The 22,772-nt window shown below is 44.9% G+C and overlaps 1 protein-coding gene across 2 annotated transcripts in view; it reads right to left on the reverse strand.

Annotated features, from left to right (window-relative positions):
* Nucleotides 1-22,772, reverse strand: part of LOC138267955 (uncharacterized) — a 1,270,490-nt gene that overhangs the window by 25,370 nt on the left and 1,222,348 nt on the right. For both annotated transcript variants that reach the window (XM_069217240.1, XM_069217239.1), the window contains exon 19: nucleotides 19,665-19,745. In XM_069217240.1, coding sequence (XP_069073341.1) covers nucleotides 19,665-19,745 — 81 coding nt within the window. The remainder of the gene's footprint in view (nucleotides 1-19,664; nucleotides 19,746-22,772) is intronic.

Raw genomic sequence — 22,772 nt, forward strand, 5'->3', positions numbered from 1 at the left:
TCAGTGTGTGTTATTCCAATCGACTTTACATGTGAAACACATTTAGTAGCACCTATTCTACATTATTGACGCACATAGGATGTTGACAATAGGTGTACATTTCTATCACCACAAATCCCTCTGTTACACAGCTTTAACTACTCACATGCACAAAATGACTACTAAACCTGAAGGCAGTACTTACTGATATTTAGCACATTATAGTTATTAGTTAATGACAGATTCCAATACTTTTCCATACATGAAATGTGCTCACAATGGCAGCTGCCAGACCTACTGTACTGCACATGTGGAAGTGACCTAACTCCGCAGGCGGATGTCGTCATGGCGGTAGGCGGTCACAACCGCGGTGGAAATTGCCATTGGAACACATTGCTGCCTTTGGCAGGGTTGGGCCAAAGGCGATGTCTGCCGGCAGTGACGGTCCTGTAAGTGGTGGGCATGACCACCATCTTCTGCAGTATTGCTCACTTGACTCCTGACACTGCTGCCAACAAGACCTCTACTACCAGAGCTGCTGTGTACTGCCTCTGGGAGCTATCATGCCAGGTCCTGCAGGTGATAGGCCCCAGCCTTCACCCCAGAAGAGCTGGGCCAAGCTCGTGGGGGACGTCCTACCCCTGTATGAAAAACTATATGGTGCACCAGAGGAGCAGGTGAGTCCAATGGTATACCTATGTGTGAAATGTGGGTTGTATGATGGTGTACCTGAAAGGTAAAGTTGTGAATATATTGATGCATGCAGATGATAAATTGTACATGAGTGTGTACTGAGAGGATGGAAATGTTTGCCTACTTGCTGTCACTTAAGTGTTCTGTCCACTTGTGTATGGTGCATGTGGACATTACTTTTTGCTTTTGTCTGTGTCATCCATGCAGGTCAACGGCCATCAAAAAAAGGGAATATGCCGTGCCATCGCCAAGCAAGTCCAGACCCTGGAGGTCAGCGGTTGGAGGACCTGAGACGTTGGGCCTCAAAGATCGCAGTGGCCCAGCTGGGGATGACCGTCGGACCTTGACCCCCCCAAAATGGCCCGCATCTTGCCAGTGGCCTACCCTGAGGTAGATGGGTGTTTGAGCCCAGCACAGCAGCCACATGGGGGTAAGTACTGACCAAACACATGTACATGCATCTGACAGTTAAGTGTGTGATGTCTAAGTATCTCAGCTGTCACAATGAGGTAAGTGGTACAGGTGAAGGGTCTCCTAGAAAGACATAGCACTACAGTTGCCACCATTGATACACAGATATGGACATTGTATAGTGTATAAGGACACGTTACTCACATATGACAGTGTCTTATGTGTACCTCTACACTGCTGTACACTGCTATACATATGTGTAACCTGCTGTGTCATCCTTCCCACCTACTGATCCACAGTCCATATACCCAATTGGTAAGTTGTCCAGCTCTCTGGTCTCTGACCAGTCCTGTTCCACTGGATCTATCTCCAGGTGCTACACTGGGTCTGACAGATGAGTAACAGGGCCAAGTAATCCTGTATTCTGCAATAGATGGAAACTTCATGTGAGGCTGTCATCCCAAACAGGAATTAGACATGACATACTTACTACACTCCCTCTGAGGTGTGAGGAGGTGTCCCCATTGTTATGTTTGAACTATACATTAGCAAATGCTATGTTTGATAAGGATGGGCATACTACATAGTGAAAAGCATGGTGGTAATAAAACATTAACAGTACAAGACATTTCATGTAAATGTGTTTTAAATCATTTTGTACCATGTATATGGTATTGAGAAGGTAAGTGGCTAGCCTGCTGATCCATTAGGGCATGTATATTGTCCATGCTACATAGGGCAGTTTCATACCTATATGGGTGCAACATACACTGTTTTGTGCCTACATCATGTGTCAATTGGTAGTTTGTGCCTTTTGTTATGCTGAGGCCTCTACTTTGCTATACTTACCTTTGCTAATCTGAGGCTGTTAAGAACATTTTTGTAAAGGATAAGCTCATTTCAGTCTGATTTAATATTGTAGCAGGTATTCCATTTGACATGGACATGTTGGTGGAATGGGATATGTTGTCAGTCAATTTGCTGGATTCTAGGTGTATGTCTCCATCATGGTTACATTAGAAGTGGGTCCTGTCATTGTTACTTCAGTCCTAAGATATTAGGTTACACGCCTGGACAGATGTTAGTGATATCGTTCCGCCCTGTGATACCTCTAACTGGTCTGTGCCCCTCCCCAATTCCAGCCCTTCCACCTTCAAGACCTCCCCTGCAAGTTCACATGCCCCTCTCCTCCTGCCAAAAAGTTAACCCCCTCCACCTAAATGCCAACCCTCCCCTAAACCTAGGACCAAGCCCAAACACCCCCCAAGGCAGATCCCAAAGGCCCCCCTCCAAGACCGAAAGCCAAACCCCCCTCTGTCCCCCCCACCAGATAACCCCTGAGGTGCCTGCCTGCCCCATATATGTCCCCTCTCTGTGGAGGTTACACGGCAGTCAGGAGTCAAGTTCAGGGCACACAAATGTGCACTGTGTACATCTAGACATTTTATGATGGAGTGGCCTATGGCCTTTGTTTTACAAATGTTCAAATAATTATTTGAACCAACCACTTGTTGGTTTCCTGGTTACATCTTTTGATCTGCATTTCTTTCCCTAGTATGGGGTTGTTCCTGGCTGACATTAGTTGTGTGTCTATATGTGTGTATGAGTGTGTTCTGCTTGGGCTTTGTGTGTTCTTTAGGCAGTATGTGAGGTTGTGTGCAGTGCTTTTCTGATAGGTATTTGTTGTGTGATGGACATTTGTGTGTCCAAGAGGTATTGTTATGTTGGTATTATGTGTTGTTTGTGTTGAGATGTGTTTGTTAGTGTGCTGTGTGGCTGTGGATGCTTTGACTGTGTGTGTGTTATGTGATTAAAGTGTTAGATACGATGTTCTTTGTAAGTCGATCAGTAAATAGCATGATTGTGTATTTGTATGTATTTTTTGCCTGTTGGTGTTACGTTGTGATGTATGTCTGATGTGTACCTGGGTAGTGTCACCTGTGGTTTCCTGCCAAGTGATTGCAGATGGTGTGGTTGTGTTGTGTTTGCGATGTGTTGTGATGTTTTATGGTACTGTGTGATTGTGGGCATGTGTAGTGCTCCATACGTACCTGTGTGTGTGTTTGTGAGGTGTGAGTGTTTTCTGTTGCGAATACCGCCATGGTCATAATTTGGCTGTCTTCTCTGCCAGCCTGTTGGTGGTACGACCGCCAACATGGCAGTCCAGAGATCGCCATACTCATAATGACGCCCTGAGTCTTTTTTGTCTTTTTTAGTGTCTCCGAAGAAGCTGCTGCTTCAAGAAAGATAGTTTTTTTAAATCTATTGTTGCACATTTCCCACAGATGCACACATCCAGTGATTTAGAACAATACTTCTGCCTTATACTTAGGACATTGTTTTAGAAGGAAGGTTTTATTCAATCAACAGTGATGGCATCTCGGTGGATGACTAACTCAGCTTATGGAAGACAGCTCTGAGACCGGATTAGATACTGAGACAGCATCTAAGGGAGAGTAAATTGAGCAGAATCTGGAAGTAATCTTTCAGTCGGTGGGGATCCAGCTGATGACTCGACTTCCAGCAATTCAGAGGGACATGAAGGTGGCAGTGGTGATGTCCCTTTGCAAGCATATTCTATGCTGTGGAGTAACCGTAGCAGGGTAGACCAACGTAGAGAACAGACGTGTGATGGCAAACAGAGACAGAATGATCTCTTGGAAACCTCCCCAATTTAGTGCAGCCCCAAATTTCCCCTTTCACTGATTACACTGAATGTAAAGTTGATACAGACAATTTTTTGGCAAATGGCTTCATCCATCTCTTTTTGGATGTTGACTTCCTTCAGAGAATTGTGCAGCAAACAAATTTGCATGCACAAAAGTTCCGAGGGAGCACAGAGGCACTCTAAAGCCTCATTCAGGGGCACATTGGGGAACTCTCACCTCACTTGATGATGTGAAGACATTTTTGGGCCTTATGCTTTAAATAGGGTTGGTGTACAAACCAACGCTTGCAATCTCACCAGGCTACTCACACATTCTGGGTAACACCAATCTTTGCTCTATTGATGAGCAGTGTTTGATTCTTACCATTGCAGCTCTTGCTGCATTTCAATGATAATTCAGCTGCATTGCCCCGGACCATCCAGACCATGACAGGTTGTTCAAAATTCGGCCTGTTGTGGAACATTTATCTGGTAGGTTTTCAGAAATGTATCCTCCTGGATAGAATATAGCCATTAATGAGCTGTTGATCATGTACAAAGGGCGGCTGCTGTTTAGGCAGTACATTGTGAGCAAAAGAACTTGCTATGGCATCAAGTTGCACATGCTGTGTGAGAGCTCTACTGGCTATGTATACAGCTTGAGAGAGAAAACAGGGAAGGACTCCACTCTAAACCCTATAGGTTGCCCGCCCAGGCTAGGAATCAAGGGAGAGACTGTGTGGTAGCTTGTCCAGCCACTCCTTCACAAAGGTTATAACCATTATGTGGACAACTTCTATACCAGAGTAGAGCTATTTAGTGAGATGTACAAAGCTGGCACTGTGGCATGCGGTATAGGTCGTCACAGAGGATTCCACAGCAGCTTGTTTGTAAGAAGCCCCAAAAATCCCAGACCATTATGTTGCGTTCCAACGAAATGCTTGCAGTCAGGTACTATGATAGATTTTTTTGTGTACATGCTCACTACAATTCACAAGGAGAGCACTTCCCCATCATGGTTTGGGGTCCGATGGATAAAGAAAGAGGCAGAAGAGTCATTGTTACTACCCTGCGTGCCCATCTGAGCCAGCCCTGTTTTTTCTTACTTGCTTTGTGTTGTATCGTACAAAAGTGAAGTATAGGGAAATCGATTGTGGTGGAGGTCCTGTAACATATACCTTTAAACGGCTATACACTGATACCTATCTTCCATGGGCCACTACTTCTTAAGGTAAGCAGCTGTAATATGTATTTCTCTACTTGAGGAAATCATGGACTTGCTTATTGCCTACTCAACACATTTATCTTTCGTCAGAAGTGTGTTAAAGGCGCCAAGCTGCGCATAATGGTAGAGGAAACATAAGTCACATTGTTACTCTTTGGCAAAAATGTAAAGTCTTGACTAATTTCTGAAGTGCTCTTTAGGTAACTCAGGCAGTGTTCCCCAATATGTTTGCCTTTGTTTCAAACGCAGATATGTTTACTCAGTTTGAGGACTGGGTGCCTTGCATGGCAGACTTGGACACCCCCAACTTGCATTCCCAAAATGGAAGGAGTTTGATATGGCACAGTGAGTGCACTAAAGGCATGTGAAACATGTTTTTATAAGCTTCAAGTAGCTAGTAATGGAAGGCTTTAATAAAGGTTCACTTGGTAACTATACAGGATTGTCAGGGGCCAGAGACATGAACTGGTAGGAAAATCTGAGGCTACTGGTGCTTTCATTGGAATATCACATAGAAAGAAGGCAGATAGTCAATGTAGTAAAGATACAAATGCCATCACTTCATCCTAACAAACAGACTCAACCCCACTGGTGCAGCACTGATCCTGATTACTCCCTCAGTGAACTAAGGAGATCACTCCCACCATACAGAACAGAGCAGGCAGCCTCCTCCCTCAACCTCCCACCAGGTACAAACCCTGCACCTCAAAGAGCTTCAATGGCTCTCCATCTGCAGCTCTTTTTAAACTCCTGACATGAAAATTCAAAGCCTTACACAGAACTGGCCCAGCATACCTCAAAAGCACCTCATATTTCAGAAACCTTCCAAGCATTTTGGCTCAGCCGCATGCATACTGGCATATATCCCATGCACAGAAAGCACCAGAACAGGGAGAAGTGACTTCTCCTAATTTGCTCTGAAAGGGGGGAATGACCTGCCTCTGTACATCTGCTCCATCTCTAAAATTATTGGATTACACACAAAGTTGAGCACTAGGTTCTTCAACTAGGTGAATCCATGAATCACCCCTGACTGCCCCTGGGTCTGCAACAGGATACCCGCCTGAGTGATATTGCGCTTTACGAACACACAATATTTTACAAAGAACTAACGCTACACCTCTGGATGACATACGTGTCCTGCTTGCCATGTTCAACCTCCGTCAAAACATAATAGATGGTCACTTTGCCATATGACAAGTGAATTATAGTTGCAGCATTGCACATAACAGTGGACGGGTCATATGCCACATTCTCAATGACTACCCTGTATGCCAAAAAACTAACCTTCTTCATAGTTTCCGACGTGCTCTTTAGGGGAGTTAGGCAGTCTTCGCCAGTATATTTGCCTTAGTTGCAAAGGCAGACATGCTCACTCAGTTTGAGGACTGTGGGCCTTACATGGCAGTCTCAGACACCCCAAGCTTGCATCCACAAACTGGGAATGAGTTGGATTTAGCACAGTGAGTGCGACAAAGGCACATGAAAGACACGTTTTTGTGATCCTCATGTGACTGTCATGAGAGCCTTTAGTAAAGGTATGCATTCAGTAATGTTCAGAATCTCTGGAGGTGGAAACTTGACAGGTAACAAAAACATGGTCAAAACATTTTATTCATGTATGTTTTCAATCAAAGTTTGAGGTTTCAAAGGCTTTTTTGGTAAAATTACTTGATGCGAGCCATGCAAGTCATGCACCCCTGGACTCCTTTACTTATCTAGTTTTCAAAGATTTACAGGTTTGATGGGTTTCCTTAGACGCCAGCTGAGCTACAATCAAAAATCAACAGCTACCCACATTGCAAAAAGGGTCATTTTTTAGTGGACAAATTCAATGTGTCCATATTGCGTTTTGGCCCATTTCCTGCTGCGGGCACTAAGCTTATCCATACAAGTGAGGTAACATTTTTATCGTCAGACATGGGGAAATGTTAGTCGGTAGGAAATGTGTGGCTCCACGCAGATTTTAGAAGTTTCCATCACAGAAATGTGAAGAAAATGTGTGTTTTCAATCAAAGTTTGAGGTTTGCAAGAGATTCTGGGTGAGAAATCCTTGTGAGAGCCATGCAAGTCACTCAACCCTGGATTCCCTAGGTGTCTAGTTATCAAAAAGGTATAGGTTTTCCTTGGCGCTGCCTCAGCGAAGCATCAAAATTCACTGCTCTGGATATTGCAAAAAGGGAAGTTTGCTGTGGAAAAATGTGATGTGTTCATGTTGTGTTTTGGGCCGTTTCCTGTCACAAGCACTAAGCCTACCCAAACAAGTGAGGTACAAGATTTATTGGGAGACTGGGGAAAGTGCTAGGTGGAAGTAAGGGTTTGCCACCCTTCAGATTTCAGAACTTTCCATCACAGAAATGTGAGAAAAAGGCCTTTTTTTTGGTCAAATTTTGAGGTTTGCAAAGGGATTCTTGGTAAGAAAACTTGGTGAGAACCATGCCAGCCAACCCACTCTGGATTCCCCCAGGTGTCTAGCTTCCAAACATGTGCAAGTTTGCTAGGTTTCCGTAGGTGCCGGCTGACCTAGGGCCCAACATCTACAGCTACCCACTTTGCAAAAAAGGGTCAGTTTCCTGTGTGAGGTATCTATGTTGAGTTTTTGTCTCTTTCTTGTTGCAGATACTATGCATATCCACACAAGTGAGGTAACATTTTTATCACAAGACTTGGAGGAATGCTGGGTGCTAGGAAGATTGTGCCTCCCTGCAGATTCCAGAACTTTTCATCACAGAAATGTGATGAAAATGTGCTTTTTCAGTCAAAGTTTCAGGTTTGTAAGGGATTATGGATAGAAAGGTCTAGCGAGAGCCACAAGTCACCCCTCCCTGGATTCTCCTAGGTGTCTGGTTTTACAAAATGTTCAAGATTGCTAGTTTTCCCTAAGTACCGCCAGAGTTAAGGCCAAAAGTCCACAGCTACCCACATATTAAAAAAGGGTCAGTTTTCTGTGGGAAAATGTGAACCTTCCATGTTGCGTTTTGGCCCATTTTCTGTTGTGGGCATTAAGCCTACCGATACAAGTGAGGTACCATTTTTATCACAAGACGTGGGAACACAGAATTGTAGAACATTTGTTATTATCAATTCGGTTTCACTGCATTTGTGCCTTCCAAGGAAGCTCGTGTATAAGACATTTTGAATGATACCCTCTAAATCACATGCTAGTCGGGTACACACAAATTCAGACATGTATAAATAACTACTGCTCGTAAACTCCATATCTTGTGCCCATTTAAAAAATACATAGGTTTTCTTGAAACCCATTTATCACTCTACATATTTCACCATACAAATTGGTCCATTATCGATACACAATAAAAAAAAATGTTTCCCTATTTTTTCAACAAACTCAAAATTTAGCTCAATTTTAAATACTTTGTCGGGCCTCTTCCAAGGAATCCAGAAAGAAAACAAGTTGCTTACCTGTAACTACAGTTATCCAATATTGGTATCTTTCCTAGATTCACAGGCTTGAATCATCCCCAAGTGGAAGTCCCACAGTACCGTGGATAAGCAGTAAGTAAGAATAACCATAAGCTATAATGCTAGACAACGTAAACATATAGCCTATCCATGTCCTTTTAAAAAAAGAACCAAACTTGACCTGTGACCAATCAGGCGGCAGCACCCTTTAGAATTCTCCCAAGAGAGGCTCCTTCCCTCAGATATGCAAGCACTGGAGCACAGAATATATATACTGTAATGGAAGGTGAGCCTCACAGCGAAGGAGGGTGGGTCACTTTTGAATCTATGAAAGATACTAATACTGGATAACTGTAGTTACAGGTAAGTAACTTGTTTTCTTATCCAGTATTGGATCTTACACAGAATCACATTCTTGAATATGAAAAGCCAGAAGTACTCAAAATAGCTGTTATGCCCATAGGGGATGGTGGGTGTAAGCATATCAGTTCATAAACAATCCTAATAATACAGGAATTGCATATATATATATATATATATATATTCAAATAATAATTGCACTGTGATTATAAACAACTGTGAAGCAAATTAAACACACATATATGCGAAATTATATCTGCAAAAAAGCAAAGTAAGTGAAATTTTAATGAGGCTCACCTTAATGAAATAGATGACAGAACAGCCTGCCCCACAACTGAATCGCTGTATTGGGCTAATTCCAAACAGCAATGCTGCATGAAAGAATAAGTAGCCTTCCAAGTTGCAGCTTGGCATATCTTGCCTAAGGAGATGCCTTGAAACAGAGCAGCTGAGGTTGAGATTGCTTTTGTAGAGTGTGCTTTAGGTCAGTCGGTTTGCCAGCCTTTGTATGACCAAATTGGATGGTGGATGAAATCCATTGAGCTATTGTTGCCTTAGTGACTACTGTACCCTGATGAGCTTTACCGTAAGAGACTAATAGTTGGTCTGTCTTATGAAAGTGTTTGGTATGCTGAAGGTAGAATTTCAAACATAGTTTAATATGCAGTGTGTGGAGAGTTTTTTCGGCTGTGGACGATGGGTTTAGAAAAAATGTTCTCAATATAACCGGTTCATTTAAGTGAAAAGATGAAGGAACCTTGGGAACACATCTTGGGTTTGTCCTGAGAAGAACAAAATCATTTGAGAAAGTTAGAAACATCTCTTTGATGATAAATGCCTGTATGTCACTGACTCTCCTAGTGGAAGTAAGTGCATTGGGAGTTGCCACTTTCCATGTGAGGAATTTCAGTTCAGCTCGGTGTATTGGCTCGAACGGCGCTTTCATCAATTAAGAAAGGATAATGTTTAGATGCCATTGAGGAGGAGGTGGTCGCACCGGAGGAAAAGTGCAAAACAGTCCTATCATAAACTGTTTTATGAGTCTGGATGAACCTAGCGAAGGAATATTTACCGAACATCTATATGAAGATACTGCTGCCAGGTGAACCTTAAATGAGGCATGTCCAAGCCTGGTTTTGGAGACAGCAAGGAGGCATGATATAATCTCCTCTGGTAAAGCCTTCAACGGGTGCACATTGTTTTGTCGGCACCAAACACAAAATCTTCACCACTTGAGTCTGTAAGTCTTGTTCGTACTGTCAGCCCGTGCTCTAGAAAGAACTACCCTACATTCTTGATCAATGTTTATGTTCTGGAATTCATAGAACTCAGGAGCCATGCATACAATTGGAGAGAGGCTGGTTCTGGATGAAGTATGCATCCTTGCAGGCAGGTCGCTTCCTCCTCACCACTGCTCCGGTAAGTGCTGCCATTGTTGTGGGCTTGTTTGGGCTTGTCTGGGCTTGTTTGGGCTTGTCTGGGCTTGTTTGGGCTTGATTGGCCTTCTTGGCTTCTCCTATCCGGGAAGGTTCGCGCAGCTGCTTCCCCGCGGCCCCACCCCCCTCCCTCCTCCTCGGAGCTCTTCCTGCTCCTGACTCCTGCTGCCCCCACCCCCGCACTCCCATTGGAGGTTGCCCTTCCTCCTCCCAGCTGCCACTCCCTCCCATCTCCCCTCTTATGCCGGCACCAGCGCGAGGTTAGAAGCGACCTCTGACCCTGCATCCTTGCAGGCAGGTTGCTTCCTCCTCACCACTGCTCCGGTAAGTGCTGCCATTGTTGTGGGCTTGTTTGGGCTTGTCTGGGCTTGTCTGGGCTTGTTTGGGCTTGTTTGGGCTTGTTTGGGCTTCTTGGCTTCTCCTCTCCCGGAAGGTTTGCGCTGCTGCTTCCCTGCGGCCCCGCCCCCTCTCTCCTCCTCGGAGCTCTTCCCGCTCCCTCCTCCTGGTGCCCCGCCCCCACACTCCCATTGGAGGTTTCTCTACCTCCTCCCAGCTGCCACTCCCTCCCACCTCCCCACTTATGCCGGCCGCAGTGCGGACGCGCCGCGGGTGCGCCGAAGGTGTGCCAAAGGCAAGCCGTCTGCACCCGTCCGATCATGACCGCGCCCAGCGCCAGGCCCCCTGGCCAACACGCCTCCCGCACCACCGAACACCTTTACACTGCCAACAAACTCCACGCCCTTAATACAGGACGCTCCTCCATCTGCTTCCAGTCCACACCGACGTGCACCAAATGACCCTTCTCCTGCAAAGCCTGCAATTTCACCTCAACCTAACCTCCAAACTCCAAATCAAAACAGACAACCACCTAAGATGCATCCTACTTAACACCCGCTCAGTCCACAAACATGCAATTGAACTCTGGGACCTCCTGACCACATACTCGCCCGACGTCGCATTCCTCAACGAAACCTGGAAGAATTCGGCCTCGGAACTAGACGTAGCCATATCCATACCAGAAAACTACAAGATCACCAGAAGAGACCGAATCAACAGACCAGGAGGAGGAATCGCTATAGTCCACAAAAACACCATAAGAGTCTCCACCAACTCCCACGACACCATCAACTCTGCCGAGCACCTCCACTTCAAAATCCACATCAACACCAACAACACACTTTGAGGAACACTGGTCTACAGACCCCCTGGACCCAGACCGCAGTTCTGCGACGACATCGCCGACGCCATCAGCTCCCAAGCCCTCGCCCCAACAGACTACATCCTCCTTGGTGACCTAAACTTCCACCTAGAAAATAACAACGATATCAACGCCACCAACCTAATCGACAACCTCGCCAACTTCGGCCTCAAGCAACTTGTCACTTCACCCACCCACTCCGCAGGCCACACACTCAACCCCATCTTCTCAGCCAGCAACCACATCTCTTTCAGCCACACCACCAAACTCAACTGGACAGACCACCGCTGCATCCACTTCTCCTACCAGAAACCAGTCACTCACCACCACCACACACAACCCCACCGACGCAACTGGAGCAAAATATCAACGGATCAACTGATCTCCACTCTCGCCTGGGCCCCACCCCCAGAGCCCAGAGCTCTTCGGCATCATCAAAGAGCTCTCCACCCCCAGGACCTGCTCCAACGAACCCCCGCCATCACAGGAGTTCTGCAACTCACTGGCAACCCACTTCCGTCGAAAGATAGAAGAAATCCACAATAGCTTCAAACCCCAGACCCACCAGCTGACTACAAACACCCAAGAACCCAACGCTGCAAGCAACACCCACCTCCTCCACACCTGGACCCCCGTCAACATAGAGGACACCGCCACCACCATGGCCTCCATCCACTCCGGATCACCATCGGACCCCTGCCCTCACCATATCTTCAATAAGGCAAACATCATCATCACCCCCCACCTCTGCAAAACCATCAACAGCTCCTTTGAGTCAGCCACCTTCCCAGAAAGATGGAAGTACACAGAAATCAATGCCCTGCAGAAGAAACCAAAGGCAGACCCAGACCACCCCAAGAACTACCAGCCGATCTCCCTCCTCCCCTTCCCAGCCAAGGTCATCGAAAAAATCGTAAACAGCCAACTATCCCGGTTCCTGGAAGACAGCAAGGTACTCAACACCTCCCAATCCGGATACCGCAGAAACCACAGCACCGAGACTGCATTCATTGCTGCCACAGAGGACATTAGGACCATGCTCGACAAAGGAGAAACAGCAGCACTCTTCCTCCTGGACCTCTCCGCAGCTTTCAACACGGTATGTCATCACACTCTCCGCACACGCCTCCACAACACTGGAATCCACGACAAGGCACTCGACTGGATCTCGTCATTTCTCTCAGGCAGAAACCCAGAGAGTCCGCCTCCCACCGTTCCTGTCAGAAGCCTCCAGAATCATCTGTGGTGTTCCCCAAGGATCATCGCTCAGCCCTGCGCTCTTCAACGTTTACATGGCCCCCCTCGCCAACATCGCACGAACCCACCACATCAACATAGTTTCCTACGCAGACGACACTCAGCTCATCCTCTCCCTCACAAAATACCCTACAACTGCAAAGAACAACCTCCACAACGGACTTCACGCCATTGCCAGCTGGATGGAATCAAGCCACCTCAAGTTAAACACAGACAAGACAGAAATCCTCATCTTTGGCACCAACCCCTCAACTTGGAATGACTCCTGGTGGCGCACCTCCCTAGGAACCGCGCCCTCACCCACGCACGCAACCTAGGCTTCATCTTGGACTCGACACTCAGCATGACTCAGCAGGTCAAAGCCATCTCCTCTTCCTGCTACAACCCTCTCTGCATGCTCCTCAAAATCTTCAAGTGGATTCCTGTCGAATCCAGGAAAACTGTCACCCACGCCCTGGTCAGTAGCCGTTTGGACTACGGAAACGCCCTATATGCAGGAATAACAACCAAACTCCTAACAAAGCGGCAAAGAATCCAGAACGCATCCGCCTGCCTCATTCTGGACATCCCACGCCGCGACCACATTTCCCCCCACCTCAGAGACCTTCACTGGCTACCAGTTTCAAAGAGGATCACCTTCAAACTCCTCATCCACGCACACAAGGCCCTCCACGACACAGGCCCAGTCTACCTCAATGACAGACTCACCCTCCACACCCCCACCCGCAATCTTCGCTCTGCCAGCCTCGCCCTCGCCTCCATCCCCCGCATCCGCTGCACCACCGCCGGAGGAAGATCCTTCTCTCACCTAGCCGCCAAGACCTGGAACTCCCTACCGCTCCACCTTCGCCAGACCCAAGACCTCTTGACATTCAGGAAACGCCTCAAGACATGGCTCTACGACCAGTAGTTCCCCCCCAGCGCCTTGAGACCCTAACGGATCATTAGTGCGCTCTATAAATCCTTGATTGATTGATTGATTGATTGAGTATCGTTTGCTAAGAAGTTGTATGGGATTGGCCAAGGATGGGACAATGAGTTCTGTGTACAAATACTGTCTGGGCCAGCTAGGTGCTATGAGTATGAGTTGGCAACCCTCTGTCTTCATCTTGAAAGTCTGGCGATCTATTGGAAAAGGGGAAAAGTGTATGCAATGATCCCAGACCATCGCATCGAAAGGGCATTCCCTCAAGACCCCAGGAATTGGTTAGAGGCCCTACTCATGATAAGGGCCTCTAACCATTGACCTAGTTTTTAGTAACTTAGCAGCATTAACTTCTAGGCCCCCTCTTCCATTGGCCTGGTCAGATCACTTCTTAATTTCACTAAAGTTAGCTACTTCCATGGCTAGGGGACCATCTCAGCCAATAGCTCATTCGTGTAGACAATGGCATAAACTCAGCACTTGCGAATGGATTAGTATGCTGGAAAGCCGCAAATCTATGTTCTTTAATAGGAATGACACTGAAACTGATCCAGTCAACGAATGGATCAGCAATTGCCTAGATACCCTACTTCCCTATAGGATAAAAATCGGGAGTCGCCGGAAAGCTGTCACTCAGTGGTTCTCCCCTCACTTGCATCTTCTTAAAAAAAAGTGTAGAGGTTTAGAAAGAAGGTGGAGAAATACCTATGACCCCGTAGCAAGGGATGAATACAGGAAGGCGATTAGATTTTATCACGCAGAAATAAAATCAGCCCAAAGCGTATATTCTGCTAGCAGAATTGAACAAGCCTCGGGCTCCTCTAAAGAGGTCTTTCAGGTGCTCAAAGAAATTCTTCAGTCTCCCCTAGATGGGGACTCAATTGAAGCTTCGGAAGAGCACAGTAACAATCTGTCTCTGTTCTTTCAACAAAAAATCATCAATATTTACTCAAATTTTCCTAAGAGTAAGGCTAAGGCGGAAGTTCAGACTAACCATCCTTTTAATTGTGTAGCCACTATCTCACAATTTACCCCTCTCTCACAGGATCAGGTTGCCTCTCTCCATACTTCTCTGAAGTCAGAGTCTCCACTTGATCCGGCTCTTCCTTCTATTCTAGCTCTTGGGGCCCCTGCTATTGTCCCGGTTCTGACCAAATTGTTGAACTCTTCATTATCTAGGGGCATTGTCCCTGGTCAGTGGAAACATGCAATAGTCAAACCCCTGCTAAAGAAACCTAACCTGGATGCCACTGTGCTAAAAAACTACAGACCAATTTCACTAGTTTCTTCTCCCTCTAAAATAATAGATAAATATATTAATACTTAATTATCTATGTTTTTGGAGGATAACAATATACTTCATCCTAACCAGATGGGTTTCAGGCCTCTTCACTGCACCGAATCAGCTTTGATAGCCGTCATGGAAGAGGCTAGAAATCGTATGGACCTGGGTGACATGACGGCTGTTATACTTCTTGATTTGAGTGCTGCTTTTGATACAGTAGATCATCTTGTGCTTGGCCAAAGGATGAAGGAAATTGGAATTGAGGGTCTAGCACTTAGTTGGCTTACCTCGTTTCTCGGAGATAGATCATTCAAGGTCCTTGACCGGTCATATTTTTCTGACAGGTTTAAATGTAGCTGTGGTGTGCCACAGGGCTCCTCGCTCAGTCCTACGCTATTCAATATATACATGGCCCCACTGGCTGAGCTGGTGGAATCTTATGGACTTTCACTTGTTTCTTATGCAGATGACACCCAATTAGTGGTCTCATTCTCCACTAACTCAGCGTCGGAGGGATTTGCACTGTCCTCCTGCCTACAGGCAGTATCAGGATGGGTGACGGACAGTATGCTCCAATTAAACGGTGACAAAACAGAAATAATGATTTTGTGCCACCACCAGGGTCCGGGTTAGAATCTTCTGCTGCCTAGCTCCTTGGGGGAATTGCCTCCCCCCAAGAAGTATGTTAAAAGCTTAGGAATTTGGTTAGAACCCCAACTGAAGCTGGAACATCATGTTAAGAAAATCTCTGCCACTTGCTTTGGATTAATGAGACTCTTAAGGAAGGTTCTTGTAATACTCCCATCCCTTGTGAATAGGCTTATTATTCAGGCAACCATTATGACTTGATTATGGTAATGGATTGTTTTGTGGCTCACTTAAATACATGAAAAGGAAATTACAGGTGGTACAAAATGCCACGGCCTGTCTCTTATTAGAAATTCCAAGGCATACCTCTGTGAAACCGGCCCTTGCCTCTCTTTATTGGCTACCAGTGGGACAGCATATAAAATTCAAAACCTTATGTGTTTTCCATAGGTCATTGTATAACAGAGGTCCTACTCTGTTGAAGACCTAAGCAACATTCTATAAGCCCACCAGAGACCTTAGGTCTGCGTCAGCAGCACTGGCCACGTCACCTAGAATCAAAAAAGCCAGATGGGGCGGTGCCATGATGGCATATTTGGGAGCCAAACTGTGGAACTCCCTCCCCCTCAGGCTCCGACTAACCAGCCACAAACTTAATTTTCGAAAGGCACTTAAAACCTGGCTGTTCTAGATCTAGCCATTTCTCCTCAATAGTTATGGGGATTGTCCTTTAGCGCTGGGAGGCTTTCGGGTAGCCATGCGCTTTATAAGTCAATTAACATAACATAACCAACTGGCGTAAAAGTGGCATTTGGCGTCCTCGTTGGTAGAAAAAAGATCCAGGGCTGGTCGTTCTCAGTGTCGAAAGATCTTGTCTACTTCCTTCTGATTGAGCTCCCATTCATGGCAACTGTTGTCTGTCCCGATGAGTGAGTCTGCACGGACGTTGTTGATACTCAGTATGTGTTCTGCTCTCAGAGATATTTTGTGTATAGTGAACCAGTTCCAGAGAGCTTGAGCTTCTGGTGAGAGGGAGAGAGATTGTGGTCTTCTCTGTTTGTTGACAAAATACATGCTTGTCGTGCTGTTCATACAGATCAACACCGAAGATCCTGAAATTCGAGGCAGAAAAGCTTTCAGCGTGAGAGAGATTGCTTTCAGCTCCATAAGATTTATGTGCATCTTCTTCTGAGAATCGGACTATTTCCCTTGAATGCATGTCTTGCAAGTGACCTCTGCAGCCTTATAGAGAGGCATCCATTGTTATGATGAAATCTGGCATTGGAGTTAGGAAAGTTAACCCCTGAGAAATGTGACTGGTTTGGGACCATCACTGTAGGGTTTCTACCATCCTTGGTGTGATTTTGATCAAGTCCTCGAAGGACCCTTGAGACTGGATACAATGAAGTTGTAGTTCCTCTTGTAGTGGTTTCATCTTTAGTCTTGCTAGATGTACCAGCTTTATTGAAGAGGAAATCATTCCTAAAAGTTACTTGAATGTTCTTACAGAAACAAACCTTCTTTTTTAAATCATAAGAGTGAGGTTGGGAAGTTTCTGTTGTCTTTCTATTGAAAGATAAGCCTTGCTTCTGTCTGTGTCTAGTTTTGCACCCAAAAAGACCATCTTGCGCGTTGGAATAGTGGATGCTTTCTGGTGAGTCCCCGTCAGGTGAGATTGTGAAATAAAAATAAGGCATGCATTGGTGGCATCGGAGGCCTGTTGCGGAGTTGGTGTTTTTAGTAACCAGTCGTCTAAATACGGGAACATATGAAAACCCTGGTTGCGCAGAGTAGCCGCCACTGGTGTGAGACACTTCGTGAAAATCCTTGGTGCTGACTTCAGCCCGAAAGAGAGAACCCTGAATTGATAGTGGGTACCGGCTACAGTAAAGCGAAGGTATTCGCGATGCCTGGGATGTATGGGAATGTGGAAATAGGCATCTTGGACATCCAACGATGTCAAGTAATCTCCACTGTTGAGAAGATGGAATGATTGCTTATGCAGGAATTAGTTTAACTGCCTGAGATCTAGAATCAGCCTCCAATCTCCGGACTTCTTTCTTACTAGGAAGAACCGAGAGTAAAAACCTAGACATCTCTGATGAATGGGAAACTTCTCTATTGCACCCTTGAAAAGCATTTGAGATACTTCTTGCTTTAGTAAGTGAAGGTGAAGTGAGTGTGTTTTCACTGGAGGGTGGTTTGGTGGTTTCTGCACAAAATCTAGCGCATGACCAAGAATTACTATATCCAACACCCACTTGTCCGATGTTATCTGTTCCCAATGTTGTTGGTATTGTGAAATATTTGCGCTCACTTTGTTGGTTTGTGGGAAATAAGGACCTATAGCCAGCACATGATAAGAATCATTGTTTATGACTTGTCTCTCGATTTTGGGGGGCTGCTTCTTTCTGCCGCCTTGCTTGGCGTAAGCTGGCATAGGTGGTTGCCGGTAAAACTGGTGGTAGGTAGGCCTGAATTGGGACTGTTGTTGGTATTGTCTGTGGTAGGCACCCTTAAAAGGGGAGAAACCCCTGTCTCTGACTCCATGAAAGGGTTGCCTCTTGTACTGCAGAGTACCAAGAGAGCGAGCAGCATCTGTGTCCGTTTTGATGGCTAGTAAGGCGTCATCTATGTGCTTACTGAACAGAGTTTCGCCACCATAGGCCATATCAAGAATTCTTGATTGAACCTCAGGTCTAAATGAGGCAAGAATTCTTGATTGAACCTCAGGTCTAAATGAGGTTGCCTTTAACCAACCCCGAGGAAGCAAGACTGCTGCTCCTGCTAGCTGAAGATATATCTAGTGCACAATCAATAACCTCTGCAGATGTGCGCTCACCCTCTTGTAGTATTTTATGTGCCTTAGGTTGTTTATCTTCTGGGATGAGGTCAATGAAAGCACTCATGTCAGACCACATCTGACGGTCATAACGACCCAAAATAGCCAGAGTGTTGGCAGCAGGTAAGGTAATGGCTGACATGGACGAAAACCTCTTTCCTATGTTATCCATACACCTGCCCTCTTTGTCTTGTGATGGTGCTGGGCCCTGACGGATTACAATCTCTGCCACTGCCACGCCACCAGGATCATGGATCCTGGCAGAACCCTGGTGGTCTGACTGCCAGGGTCTTTATGTGGCCGTCGGACCACCACAGCAAAGGCGGTCCTGGACGTTGCTGTGAGGCTGGCGGTCTTCATAATGAGGCCCTTGGTGGCTATTTCAATGGAAAATGCGTTGCCTGTAAATTACAGTGTGCTACCACACGATGCTTTAGTTACATTAAAAGAAAAATCACCTACCTCATGCCCATTAAATCTAGGTGGGTCGCAAAAGTTTGTTGTTCTAAAAATTAGGTGTTGGTTCTAAAAAGTTTGAGAGGCACTGAGCTATACCCTTCTTTGAAGCAATTTTAATAAGGATAGAGGTAGAGACTGATTTAAAGTGAGCAGTGCAGTATGCTTAGAATTGTATGCAATGACTTCTTAACATCTTTGAATGTAAGTAAATCATATAGTGGTTTCTGCTAAGGGTAACTTAGACAACATTAAATGTATGCTGCAAGCATGACTCATAAGCACCAGAGGAGGATGCCAAAACAACGTAGAGGGAAAGAACAAAGCAGGAGATTATTTAAAAAACAAACTCACTTATATGGAGATACACATGTGACTAAGTTTGACAACTGTTGTAAGAAAATGCAGTATTCCAAACCAAATCTAGCATCGTTGTTCATGATTTTGTTGGTGAAACACCTCTTACATTGGTGATACAGAAATCCCCCACCATTACAAATACTAATTAATTGATAAAGGACTCCAATTGGTCTCAATGTTAGGAATCATGGTTAAATCACAGTAGAAGTTAGAAATGTCAGGCTTAAATCTTGATCCTTCGTTTCTTGTCTTTCCTTTTCCTCAAAACGTTTCTATTTCTTCTTTTATTTTTTTCTCCTCTTCATTCTTTGCCTTGTGCTCACTTTTTCCTTTTTCTTTTGTGCTAAAATTGTCTTGTATAAATTAAAATGTTATTATTTGAGGAGAGTGCCAAGGAGTATAAGGAAAAGGGTTGTTTAAATTAACATTGTTTAGTAGATGGATAAGCATGTTTAATACAGCTTCGAATTACTTTTGTGTACTCTGTTATGATATCTTCAGTAATATATACTATGGAGGTTTAACAATATTCATTTAGTGTTGAGAATGATTATGTAAAAAGAGAACCAACAGTCTAACCTGCAAGTTATTGAACACAATAAACTCTTGCATCAAATCAGATGTATGAGGCGAAGAGGACTCATGCAGTCGTCCTGGAACCTGTGTATGAATAAATAAGATAGAAACTGAACACTGACTTTTCAGGAAATTACCTATTTACATCAATGCAGATTATGTGATAAGAAGAAATACAAGAATTAAGATATACATTTATGAATGAATGATTATGAACAACCCAGCTTGCAAAAGGTGCATTTTTTTATTGTATCATCAATAAAGAAGTAACCATTGTCAAGAAAATATTTAGCAACCCTTACCAAAACTATATGGTAAACACAGCCTTACCCCATCAACTCTCAAAATAACCAGATTTCTGATTCTAAGTTTATTGAGAATCTTGAACATGGGCCTAGATTGAATCCTATTCATAACTCTAGTCTTAATCATAAATTTAAACATAAGCCTAACCCTAACACTTCTACTACCTCTTATCTCTACCCTAATCCAAACACCAACAGTAAACCTATCCATAACCAAACCTTCAAACCTAGCCACACATTTTTAAATAACCCTATTCAAATCCAAACTGTCCAAACAATCCCAACTCTAAACTTATACGTGCCCCTAAGGCCAACCGTAACCCAGTGAAAACATCATCAATGTGATATATATGTTAAATTACTTTTATTCATTACTATTCAAAGTAAAGATTACAAGGTTTCATCTTCCTTTATTTCATATTAGTCACAATAGGTTTCGTCCTAATGCTGTCTTCATGTTCACTATGAAATGCAGAAGCAAATATTTGACAGGGGTGTCTTTGAGGAAATTCAATATGGGAATGTCTGGATGCTAAGTGTAAGTCACATACTAGTAATACCAAATACAACTTTGTAATCCATAATAGAAAAACTGATTCTAATAATGGCAGTTGCTACTTTGGGGAGCTTTACAAAGGAAGTCATAAAACTGCAGCATTTACATCACATTATTACATTCTGAGTGCCATTATAACTGTAATTTAATTGTACTTTCATATTTTAAACTGTTGAACTGGGCCCTTTCTGCAGGGTTACCCCAGATTTGTTTCCTTCTTTGCTAAACTTGTTTTTCTTGTTACAGATGGGGTCCACAGATGAAGCAAAGGGTTTACCATGGGACATCCCAGTGGCTCAGGAGAGTGTTGACAGAACGATACAACTAGGTTTAGAGGGTATGGAAGGGACAAGTGCCACTGCGGAAGGGGTCCATTGTCCACGTTCTATCACCTAAGCAGGGAAGACCATCAAGGTATTGATTAGCCTACCAAAGATTTTGGCTGGATAGGGGTCATGTTGGACTAGGTCCTTTCTGCACAGTCACCCCAGATTTTTGCCTTCCTTTGCTGAACCTGTTTTTGTTGGCTTTTGGGACTCGGAGCACTTTACTCCTGCTAACCAGGGATACAGTCCTTGAGCTCTCCTTCCTAAACATCGTAAAACTGGTATACACCTGATTGGTACATTAAATTTACTTATAAGTCCCTAGAATATGGACTACATGTACCAAGGGCCAGTAAATTACATGGTAGCAGTGGGCTCCAGCACTCTTTGTGCTACCCACAAAAGTAGCCTTGTAAAACATGTCTCAGGCCAGCCACTTCAGCCCATTGTGCACTTTTAAACTGCATTTCAACCTAGCAAAATAAACCCTTTGCCAGGCCTAAACCTTCCTTTTTACTACTTAAAATTCACCCCCAAGGTTGGCCCTACAGGCTCAAAGGGCAGGTTACATGGTATTTAAAAAACGATATGTGTGTTTAAGTTTTACATGTCCTGACAGTGAAAAACCCCTAAAGTTGTTTTAACTGTAGCAAGGCTATCTCTTCAAAAAAACTAATATTGGTATACCAATATTATACTTTATAAGTGATAACTTGAGTCTGTTAACAGATAGAGAAATCAAATGTTTCTTCCACTCAATTGAACTGTAATTTAAAATCCTCTTTAATGTTAAAGTCAGGATTTAAGATACTATTCTGAAAATGTTGCTTTTAGGAAGTTGATATTTTTCTGTCTAAACCAAATGTGCCTCTCTGACAGTGCTTCTGTGACATGACTGTGAATGGCCCTCGTGAGGAGTGCTGTGTATTCTTTTCAGACAAGGGGGCAAAAGGGCCCTGGGTGCAGAGGGAGTAGGTCTTCTTGACAGGATGGCTGGGAAGGAGTTCCCAACATACACAAATGAACCTGAAACGAGGCTTGCCTTTGCCCTTGTCACCCTAGACAGTTTGGAGTTTAATCTGGGGGAAGGGGAAGAACTGACCAGAACCAGTTTGATAGTAGGCCAAGGACTGCCCCTTCACAAAGGCTGGCACTGGGTTTAAATGTTGCACCTCCAGAACCTCTTATCAGAACACTCTTGGACCTGCTGTTTGAAGAAGGAAGGCTGGACTTGCTTACCTTGACCCCAGGATCCTCAGACGTGACTCCAAGGGTCAATTGGCTGACCTCCTGTTTGAGCTACAGGGACACAACAAGCTTCCAGAGGCCTCCTTTCAACTACTCAGCTGACCAGCACAAACTGGATCTGAGTGATCCCTGCTCCTGGCCTCTGCTGGAGTGAGTCCGAATCCCCAAGAGATGCCCCAGGTCCTGGGCTCTTTGCTTGCATCAAAGTGTACTCCTCTTGCCTCAAAACAGTACTCCAGTTGAAAATCCCTGATGTACGGGACTCCTCGTGAGTGGACTCTTCACGTCAAGAAGTACAAGTTACTTGCCTTTGGTAATGATATATCTGGTAGAGACATATTCTAGTTGCAGATCCCTTACCTTTGATTTTCACCAGGTGTCAGACTGGACCTGGAAATCTTTTCTTCAAGCGGTACCCCTGCTCAGCGTTAGGTGGCATCGGTCAACTTTGCGGGCGTCATTGGCGTTGTGATCACCGTGATGACGTCACAGTCGTATGTAGGCGCCACCCCGGCGCGCTGACGTCAGTTTCTTGTCACGACTTTCCACGCCAGTAGCACGGAGCCATGATGAACACTGAGAATGGTGCACCAAAACTAGGGCCCTTAGAGGGAAGTACGTGTCCCTAGAAATCAGTTTGCAGTGCGGGGAGGATGGGCGGCTCGGTAATGAATCT

Source organism: Pleurodeles waltl, chromosome 12, assembly GCF_031143425.1.
Source record: "Pleurodeles waltl isolate 20211129_DDA chromosome 12, aPleWal1.hap1.20221129, whole genome shotgun sequence".
Classification (NCBI taxonomy): domain Eukaryota; kingdom Metazoa; phylum Chordata; class Amphibia; order Caudata; family Salamandridae; genus Pleurodeles; species Pleurodeles waltl.